This window comes from Vitis riparia, chromosome 10 (genome assembly GCF_004353265.1).
Source record: "Vitis riparia cultivar Riparia Gloire de Montpellier isolate 1030 chromosome 10, EGFV_Vit.rip_1.0, whole genome shotgun sequence".
Lineage (NCBI taxonomy): Eukaryota > Viridiplantae > Streptophyta > Magnoliopsida > Vitales > Vitaceae > Vitis > Vitis riparia.
This window is the reverse complement of record NC_048440.1, coordinates 14,188,517-14,198,711: the sequence shown is the minus strand read 5'-3', so window position 1 is coordinate 14,198,711 and position 10,195 is coordinate 14,188,517. Positions and strand designations below refer to the sequence as shown.

The window sequence follows — 10,195 nt, the reverse complement described above, 5'->3', positions numbered from 1 at the left end:
AAGATCCAAAAAAAGCATGATGTTTATCAGTGGATTTGCTTCAAATTTTTTGGCTGGTACAGTTGAACAAGAAGGGTCAGCTGTCATTTTCTGGATTTGTTCCAGAATCCTGTCAAAGTGTAACTCGTGCTAAACTGGTGGTTTTGAAAAAAAATCTTTCTAAGCTATCTATTTAGGAATAAGGATTTGAAGTGGTTTAAATTCAAAATTATTATTTCCTTGGGTTAGGACGTGGCTTAAAAGGAATGGCTTGTTGTTGAGGGACAAATGTGTGGTGAGTGGCGAGGGAAGCGTAAGGAATATCATGGCCAGTCCTCTGCTTCTCTTCAGAAACACTACTCTCTCCACTTTGCACAACCACTACCGTCACCACCGCCCTCCCCTCCCTGCCGTTCTCTTCTCCACCAAAACAAGGCGGTCTCATTCCCTCTATTCCACTCAGGTAAAACCTCTCGCGTGCTGCCATTACTATAATCCTCTCTTTCCGCCTTCTTTTTTGTTTTCAGAACTCAGCCCAGTTTAATGGCATTAGTTGTTTCCAGTTGAGATTTTTTTTGTTTTCTGGATGTCGAAAATTTTACTACTCAAAATTATTTAATTTCTTTTTGTTTTCTTTGCGTCCAAGCAGACCGTCAATGGATTATATGAAATCAATTCATCCCGTTGCTGTATTAATTCACGAGCTGTGTTTGTTGATAGATGGAAGGAAGTGAAATCACGGAGGAAGAGGAGGTGACTGTAAAAAAGACAATTTTTGTCGCCGGAGCTACCGGGAATACGGGGAAAAGGATTGTTGAGCAGCTTCTGGAAAAGGGCTTTGTTGTCAAGGCCGGAGTTCGCGACTTGGATAAGGCCAAAACTACTTTTCCCGGTGGGAATCCGTCTCTTCAAATTGTAAGAAAGTGCGGGAATGAATTAAACAACTTAAATTTCAATTGACTATTGGGTTTGGTTGATTCTGGGTACATTGGGTTAAATTTATGTAGTTTTGAAAGCATATGTTTAATATTAGGTTTTTTCTTGGACAGGTGAAAGCGGATGTAACCGAGGGTTCAGTGAAACTAGCTGAAGCCATTGGTGATGATTCCGATGCTGTAATATGTGCCACCGGTTTTCAACGATCCTGGGATTTACTTGCACCTTGGAAGGTCAGCTTAAGTTTTTAATCATTCAGGTGATCTGTATCCTCATTCTATGATTATCTATCAATCAACATTTTTTTATTCAAATTCTGAAATTTAAGTATTGCTGATTTATGACACTAAGGTACCTACAATTGATCATTCACTAGAAGGTCTCCCTTGTTCTAAACCAAGAAATGAAGAGGACTACAATTCTTGGTGTAATTGATACAAATTTCAAGCTACTAGTATGGCTTGTTAGATATATATTGCTAAGAATTCCACCCAATATATTGTTTGGGTTTCATTTTGATTCAACTGCTAATTATCTTTCCAACCCTGTGCTGGAAAAATACTTCTTATTAGAGAAAAGAGAAAAATAAAATGAAATGAGGGCACACTTGCCAGAAAATACCTCCAGTTCAAATTTTGCACAAGGATGTTAGCCAGGGAGTCATTTTCAAAGCCTGGAGCTGTCTTATCTTATCCCAAAACACAAAGGAAATTGAGTTTTGAATGAGATTTCTACTGAGTTGATTTGTGAAACCCCAGTACTTCCCATTTAATCATTATCGATTCAACTAAGTTTTGAACTGTGTCACCATTTTTGAGCTTACTGGACAAGGCTGCTTTTTTCTATCAGAGCATAAAGTGATATGTATTGATTTTATCTGAAAGCATTTCCATGATGGAAAAGTCTGTTTTTGGACAACAAACTGAGTGCCTTTGGTAAAGAGGAGAATTATTCCGTATTGGAAAGATATTGTTTGAATATGAGAAATGGGGTGAAGCATTTGTTTAGTTCTTTTGGTTTCTCTCACTTCAATCTATTGGAGAATTTCCAAGTGTCCCCTTTTTGGTTTGCAGCAAACTTGCAGTGTTTGTACATGCATAAATAAACAAATGCTCACATGATACTTAAACTGCAATAAGTATTCTTAACCCCAAAGGAAATACTGGGGGTTTTACTAATCCAAAATAAATATGTACAGCAATTTTCAAGATGAATTAAGGATAGTCAAACAGTAACAGTCTTCTCAAGGGAAACTTATGGTCTTCTACTTGGAGCAATCGTGTATGCAGGAAAGTTCCAATGACCATTTACCTAATCAGTCTTTGCTCCAGTGCATTGCTAGTTATTCCATGTCAAATCTTGCTGTTACAAAATCCCATGTGTTGGAATAGTGGTGAAAATGTTGATTATGCTGATGTGGAATAGAAGTCAAGAATTCGTACTTTGTCTGGGTTGAATGTTTGGGAAAATTTTCATGGTGTTAGTTTCATAATTAAAGCATATCATACTGGCTGGCTTTGTTCAGTGGTTTTAAAGTTTGTCTTTTTGACTTCAGGTTGATAATTTTGGCACCGTGAACCTTGTTGAAGCATGTCGGAAACTTGGTGTGAATCGATTTATTCTTATCAGTTCCATTCTAGTCAATGGAGCTGCAATGGGGCAGATACTTAATCCAGCTTACATCTTCCTCAATGCATTTGGGCTCATCTTAATAGCGAAGCTTCAGGCAGAGCAGTATATAAGGAAATCTGGTATAAATTACACAATAATAAGGCCTGGTGGGTTGAGAAATGACCCCCCCACAGGGAATATTGTCATGGAGCCAGAGGTAGTGGCATTCATCTGAGACCTTTTTGAGTTTTGCTTTTGTATTCTCTCAAATAATAAGAGGTCTGTTGTCTTTATGGTCTCTATTTGTGTAGGATACTCTCTCTGAAGGCACCATATCCAGAGATCATGTTGCAGAGGTTGCTGTTGAGGCATTAGTCCATCCTGAAGCTTCTTACAAAGTTGTGGAGATCGTTTCTCGCACTGATGCTCCTAAGCGATCCTTTAAGGATCTTTTTGCTTCCATCAAGCAACGGTGATTTCAAGTTTAGATTTGGATCAGAGTATGAAATGTAGAGTAAGAACTTTCTCTTATAGCTTGCTTCTTTCAATTCAGTTTTGGGTACCTATGTTAAGCTTATGTATAATTCCTTTACCTTTTCTTCATAAATTTGGTTATAAAAAAAAAAAAAAAACAATTTTCTGTGTGATGAGACTGCATCCAAAGCAGGATTGAAAAACACTATCCCTTGAATGCAACAAAGAATACTCACTTCAATTAAATTTCAAATCTCATATTCTGTAGAGAGATTGGCTCATGGATAAGACACAAATATTATGAAAAATTAAGGAGTATGAAAAACTGAAAATTAGAAAAAAAAAAAAAAAAACCAGTTCACCCACAACAACATTTGATCAAATTCAAAGAAGCCAAGCAACCAAAGAGACCAGTGCTGCAACTCCAGCTGAAGTGCAGAGAGCAACGCCTGCATTTTCCATATGGGGTGAGGGTGCAATCCCTCCCACATCTTCAATCCCTCCCACATCTTCACTCGCCGCTGCAACATTATACGTTGCAAAAGCCAAGACGACCATCAAGTAGATAGTGAAAGCCATAGCCAGCCTGCTGCCCTCCATTTCAGCCTTCTTGACTGGTTAAGAAACTGCAGAAGAAATGGGTGTTAGTGAGGATTATGAGTTTGTGTGGTGGAAGCTAGAGATTGCAAACGTTTTTATAGGGGTTTCTATGGGATTAATAATAATCTTCCAGCTGTTTGATGTTGGTTTAACCACAAACACAATCATTTGAGGGTGTTGGGCTTCATATAATTTTCATTACACACATGTATTCCCTCTGTACCAGCCTGGACAAACTGTGAAAACCCCACTCAGACCTTACTTATATTCATGTCTTAGGAACTGCTATTTCCATGCAGGTTTTTGCTAATTCAAATGGAGTTGATCTTATAATTGCATGTCATTTGACAACATTGTCTTTGGTGGAATTAGTAAAATTTCAAATGCAAATAGACCCACCCCATATGATTACTTATGATCATAACATTTTTATGTTCCTTGACTTAAATTCAAAAACGTTAAGCTTAATCATTGTCCCCCTTTTTTCCCACCAAAAAGCAAACGGTAAAACGGGCATCACGGATGATCTAATCTAGACTGCCACCTTTGCAACCTTCAAAAAATTTAGGCGCAGTGTCATTTAAAAACATTTTTTGTTCCTCAAAAAGAACAATTTTCAAAAATCTTATGAAAAACTATTTTTGAGAATTGTCGTCGAAAACACTTCCCGAACAGGGTTTAAGCCTTTTATCTATTAGGATTGTGGGAATACATTAACCAAAATAATTGAATGCCTGAACTGAAACAAGGAGTGGCTTGTTGTTGAAGTAGAGGCCAAAGTCCAAGAATGATGGGTTGAGTTTGTTGGCACTGGGGCAAGGTCAAATGTTGTTGAAGATGGATGTTGGAACTTTGAACCCTCAGAACACCTTTATATTGCCTAGGAAAGTTGGGATCTGTAATCAATACTCTGGGCTGAATTGTCCCTAATTGGAATATACAAATCATTTTTTCTGGTTCATAATTAAAAAAGAATATAATTATTCTTGTAAGTAAAAAGGTTGGCATTCTCAAAACAGTGGACCTAAGATACAAGTATTTTGGTAAAAAATAAATAAATAAATAAATAAATAGAATAAAGTAGAAAGGTTTTATTAATAAAATTGTGAAATCCCAGGTGAAATGCCTTGGAAGCTGCGTAATGAACTGAACACACCCCACCTGAACCATTTGGCGTAGAGGTTAAGTTTGTTAAATTCGGTTTGTCCTCAACGCAACGCATTACTTATTCCTCCATATTTATAAAAATATATATTAATATTTTGAATGGCTTTTAATCCTTAAAGTGCTGACATTTTTAAATATCAAGAATCAATATTTCTGAAGGGTTTTTTTCTTTTTGTAGAAGTGTTTATCAAACATGTCTCTTTCTCCCTTTTTACCCACCTATATTATACATTTAGTTTTCTTTTTAAATTTAATATAAGGAAACAATGGCATCAAGGACTCCGTGGCCCAATGGATAAGGCGCTGGTCTACGGAACCAGAGATTCTGGGTTCGATCCCCAGCGGAGTCGTGTACAAAATTTTCCATTTTGTTTTTACAAACCCTTGAAAGCATCCAAGATCCTGCTCTTTTCTTCTTCCCTGCGTCTCCTAGTCCTGATGACCATGCTGTTGTACGATGCTAGAACTTGGTACAACCTGGTTTGTCTTCAAGTTCAACTCCATGGCTTTTTAAGGCCCAACCATTGAAGAGCTGATTACTTGTACAAGTGTTCCCACAACTACCTCTATGGCATTCGAAGCTTTAGGTTATGTTTGGTTCTCGGAAAATACTAAGAAAAGAAAAAAAATGTAAAGGAAAATGATTTTTTCATATTTAGTTGTCTTATAAAAAATATAAAAAAAATCAAATATAATTAAAATTAATTAAAAACTTATGTATTTTAAAATTATTTAATCTTTATATTAATGTATTAAAATAAATAAAATGAGTTTGAAGTAAAAAATAAAAATAACTTATCAACTTTTAATCCATTTTTTATTTTTCTTTACTTTTTCTTTCCTTCTATTTTTTCTTTGTATTTTCTTTCCCTTACATTTTCCCTCAAATTTTATGAGAACCAAACATAGCATTAGGATTTGAATGTGGCCTCCTCGTAACATACATGAAAGAGCTTTTATGCATGGTATGTGGAAACCTGATATATGATTAAATAAGTTATAACTAATTTAAAATAGATCAAGATCATCATATATCTGAAATGGAAATCTACATGTACGTAGATATCTGTAAGGGATCATATGGATTATTCCTAAAGGTTCACATCAGTATAGTGCAAATTGCTGAAAGTTATTTTGGAAACAAAAGGGGTTAAGTAAAATTCATTTAGGTATATTATTCAAATCTGTTAACTTCATCATTTGATTTATATCATTAAAGCATCTTTTCTCTACTGTACAAAAATTTTAAAGGAAAAACAAGATGGAAGTTTGGGTGGTTTTTTTTTTCTTTCACCCAACAGCCACAGCACTCGGTGGAGAAAAAATGACAGTAAAATGTTACATTCTTGAGCTGGACGACTTATGGTGACTTAATAAAGCCCCTAATCATCTCCTATCTACCAGTCATGTCTGTTCGGTTTTTGATGCCGCTTTCAGTTTCTCTAGCTGTTTCCGAAGATATGCCTGCTTCAGTTTCTCTCGCCGTGCCATTGCCTGCTCTTGCCTTCGCAATTTGAGTTCAGATACCTCTTCTCTTGCTTGATTTGCTTCTTCATGCACTTCCCTGCAAGAAATCATAACCAAAATAATGGTTTGATGGGCATGATGACAATCAGTTATGGGGGATAAGGACAAATTTAGGTAATAGCAATCACAATGAATTAGCAATTAAACAGAATCAAATAGTGTACTCAAAGGGAAAGAAAAGGTTCTAAGTGAAGAGAAATGCAAATGGGCCTACTAAATTATTCAAGAAGAAGAATTAGAGGAAGCCCAAATGTTTATCAAACCCTATATTTATTATAGTCAATTGTTAAGCTTAAACAAGGAATAATAAACCATGAAAAGGTCTAAATACCCCTCTCTAAACAACTAATATAGGGTAAATTCGTTCAGCCGCCGAATATGTTACAAGACACCCAAGACTATTAAAATCCAAACAGCTAGAAATCAATTTTATTTTCGGATAAGTTATTGAGGGTCTTAAATCAATGACTAACTCCACCCTAAGGGGTGGGGACTTATGAAACTGGGACAATCCTCAACAGAGAAGCCTCTATGGAAATGGCAGATCAATGTATTGACACGCAGTTTAACCGTGGTGCTGGTTCTATGTGGGATCTGGTTGTTAGGTGCTTGGGTAAAAGTAGAGAAAGGAAAAGCAAATTGGCTTCACCTTTCGAGAATGGGTTCTGTCCTCCTCTTTGGGGGGTAAAACTAAGAAATGTGAGCTGAAAAATGACCTTGAATTCTTTTAGGGGAGGACCTTACTCTATTCCTTACAACATAGTGGCCCTTGGGAAGTTGAGTGTGGTTAAGGCCTTATCCAATTCCTTAGCCAGGAATTGTGGCCTTTTGGTAGAACAACTTGTAGTCCTCATTAACAATCCCTATGAAAGCAACATATACCTTAAACAGATTCCAAGACAAAAAGGTGGTTCCCATTTGTGCCTTTTGTTCCCAAGGGGCACTCACTCCTTATGAAGAGGAAAGGAAGGAGTGACTTATTATCACTTCACTTGACCAAAGGGCAGATCCTAGGGCACCCTTCTGTCTTTACCTCACCTGCTTTCCACTTCCTAAGCTAGGGATACACACTAAGCTCGATCCTTGTTGAGAGGCCCATAGGCCCCATACAGGGGCCTAAAACAAGAAGTAGCAGAGAATCCCCCCAAACAATCCCCCAGAGGAGAAGCAGACCTAGTAACTCGAATATACGTAAAATATTTTCAACATGCAGCACCTCTAATTATACAAAGTTCTTATGAATACAACTACCCTACAGACCTTTTGCTTGTGTAAAGAGATGTCATAATTCTTGCTCAATATGTCTCTCCAAGATTGGTGCAGCTCCAATTTTCCTCCAGCAAGAGAAATGTGACTCCCCTTAAGTATCCCTCCTCACCAACTCATCAATTAAAAAAATAAAAAAAGAACCTAACTTTACTGGCCAATGGTCAAGCAGGAAGTTAAACAAGCTATGTCCTCCTTAAATCCCCTTCATTTCTTCTATTTGTTTTTCTCAAAAATTTAGTCTGCTTTCTTACCAAACACTGACAGTGTTAAAAGTCCCCAATCACTCCTAATCTAGGTTGACTGACAACAAATATGTGTGTGATATGTGTCAACACCGCAGCCAGACTGATGCAAAGAGATAGAGTCTTTTCAGATATCAGAGAGTTATCATTAAATGTTGAAATTTTTATTAAAAAAAAAATCGAATTGGTAAATATTCCTTGGGATATAGTAAGTTCCATTAGAAGCCCTGACATGGGTGCTTTTTTTTTTTTTAAATCAAGGCAAGGGTATAATTTAATTCTATTTTCACATTCAATTAAATTTTAATTCTATTTTCAATCAAGTCTTAAACTTTTTTATTTTATTTTTTGATAAGCAAAGTTTTAATATTATTTCAACAGAGTTTTAAAACTTTTTTTTTTTTGATAGGTAAATGAGAATTGTATTAAAGTGCCAAAAGGGGTGCAATAAAGTATTCAATAGAGTTAACCTCATTTATTGGTTATTACTACCAATGCTACATAAATCATATTACAAAAACCAAAACCCTTACCTTACAAAACGCTTGTGCTCATCATTGTCCATTACTCCTGCTGTCCGCCCAGGTCCAAAAGTTTTTTTGTTAAAAAGCACAGAGGAATCATCCTCAGCATCCTCAGTTTCTGGTGGAACTGTAGCCAAACTATCATGACCTTGCACCTGTTGTGACTCATCCTGCACAAGGCTCTTGCGAAAAAAATCGACACAATACTTCTCCTTGTCTTCCTCATCGGATAGTTCCCCCCTCACTAGTTTATCATATAATGCAGCCTTCTTCTCCAATGCTGCATAACTGACTGATCCATCATTTACTGCTTTCAGCTCAAGCTTGTCCCTGAAATTAAATCAGGGAAGCATTATTTATCTGTGCAACATGTAAAACCATTGTCTACAAGCCAATCAAAATACTCTTATGAAGAATAAATATGAAACTAGCAAAATAACATCCGTGAACATGAAGAAAAGCTATCCTATTACTAAACTTGGCAGGTGTATTAAATAAGATGACCTAGAACCAGTCAATTCTCAGTATGATATGGATATTTCCATGAATATGTCTCTCCCAATCTACAGAACTACATTAGGTTGTCCAACTCAATTGACAGTCCCATGATTAGATGATAAGTTCTTTGATCATGTCAAGCCAATATCTCACTTCAACCTAATGCACATCTTTTTCTCTGAAGATAAAAAAGAAAAATATGCAGAAACAGAACTAAGATGTGATGAGCATTACATCTAATAGTGGGCATGATGAAAAGCAATGTGGTGGGTCTTCAAGATAAAAAACTAGTTACTGTTTTAGCAGTGGGCATTTAAATAACAAGCCATCAAATCCATTGACCAGTCGCTGCCCTAGTTTCCAGCCTTCCTCTTAAGTCTTTGGACAGTAGGATGATAAGAGGATAAAATCTGTCCTATCAGTTTCTTCGCTGCATTTCTTTTTATCACCTAACCCGACTTTTGCAAGTGACCACATCACAAAATTATCATCATTTTTGAATAGGCAAATAAGTTATATGTTGAAAGGGACCAAGCAAAAATTGGTGTGCAATCCATGTGCCAGCAAAGTATCTATGGATTACTGAAAAATCAAAACAACAATGCGGAAAGCATCAGCAAGAGGAAAATCCCCAACCTCCAACTCAAGCTATCAATAAAATCTGATGTAGAGAAATCATAACCCCATGGGCTACAGTGGAGATATTGATACACCTCAGCAATCAAGTCAGGTGTTAAGACTAGCTTCTTCCTTTGAAGAAGAGCAAACTTGAAGATCAACGTTAGAATTTAGGGTTTTTTCTTTTCGTGTGATAGCAGAAGAATTAGCTACTTCGTGTCATGTGTCTTTGAGAATTTTCACAAGAACACCTAAAATATGAATTAAAAAAGCGCCCTAACAAAAAAGGAAGTGAAATAAAAGAAAAGAAAAACCCTACGAAAATAGAAAGAAAAATCTGGTGGGAGGACGGGATATCACGTACTTATGAGCACGGGAGTCGACGCCGGAGTTCTTGAGAGAGAAGGTATCGAGTTTGGATATCTTGCTTTTGGCGCGGTGGTAGTTGAGGTCGGTGCCGGAGACTTCCTTAGATTTCCTGGACTCTTCTTGGGATCTGTAGAGTTGGGCCTTGAGTTCCATAATAGATGATGCTCCGACGCCGGCGATTGCGCGGTGCTTCTTCGGCATGATAGAAGATTCCGTTAGCCATCCCAGCGATTCCACCACCACCCTCTTCTTCTCCTTCTTCTCCTCTTCTCCCATCACGCCTCTCTCTGTCTGTCCCTCTGGCTCTCTCTCCCCCTTGCTTTTTCCCTTCACGACAAAAGTACTACGAAAATGTTCACTGCGTTCCTGTATGTATACCTG

The 10,195-nt window shown here is 37.0% G+C and overlaps 2 protein-coding genes and 1 non-coding gene across 4 annotated transcripts; 2 read left to right on the top strand and 1 right to left on the bottom strand.

Annotated features, from left to right (window-relative positions):
- The first annotated feature begins 264 nt into the window (after window positions 1-264).
- LOC117923791 (uncharacterized protein At2g34460, chloroplastic) lies at window positions 265-3,353 on the top strand. 2 transcript variants are annotated; one of them, XM_034842240.1, is made up of 5 exons: window positions 265-442; window positions 700-894; window positions 1,029-1,148; window positions 2,471-2,743; window positions 2,838-3,353. In XM_034842240.1, exons 1-5 carry the CDS (start codon window positions 305-307, stop codon window positions 3,000-3,002), a joined length of 891 nt encoding a protein of 296 aa, XP_034698131.1. In that variant the 5' UTR covers window positions 265-304; the 3' UTR covers window positions 3,003-3,353. The 2 variants fall into 2 exon arrangements, with proteins under 2 accessions (XP_034698131.1, XP_034698132.1); XM_034842241.1 differs by having other exon boundaries at window positions 356-442; window positions 629-894.
- A 1,691-nt stretch (window positions 3,354-5,044) lies between these two features.
- Window positions 5,045-5,117, top strand: TRNAR-ACG. The gene has a single exon. It is a non-coding gene; the product is annotated as a tRNA-Arg (tRNA).
- Window positions 5,118-5,914: 797 nt separating this feature from the next.
- Window positions 5,915-10,131, bottom strand: LOC117922869 (uncharacterized protein At4g18257-like). The gene is made up of 3 exons (XM_034841059.1): window positions 9,810-10,131; window positions 8,339-8,659; window positions 5,915-6,331 (listed from the first exon to the last, which is right to left on the bottom strand). The coding sequence occupies exons 1-3, from the start codon at window positions 10,088-10,090 to the stop codon at window positions 6,172-6,174; spliced, it is 762 nt and encodes a 253-aa protein (XP_034696950.1). The 5' UTR covers window positions 10,091-10,131; the 3' UTR covers window positions 5,915-6,171.
- Between the last annotated feature and the right edge of the window lie 64 nt (window positions 10,132-10,195).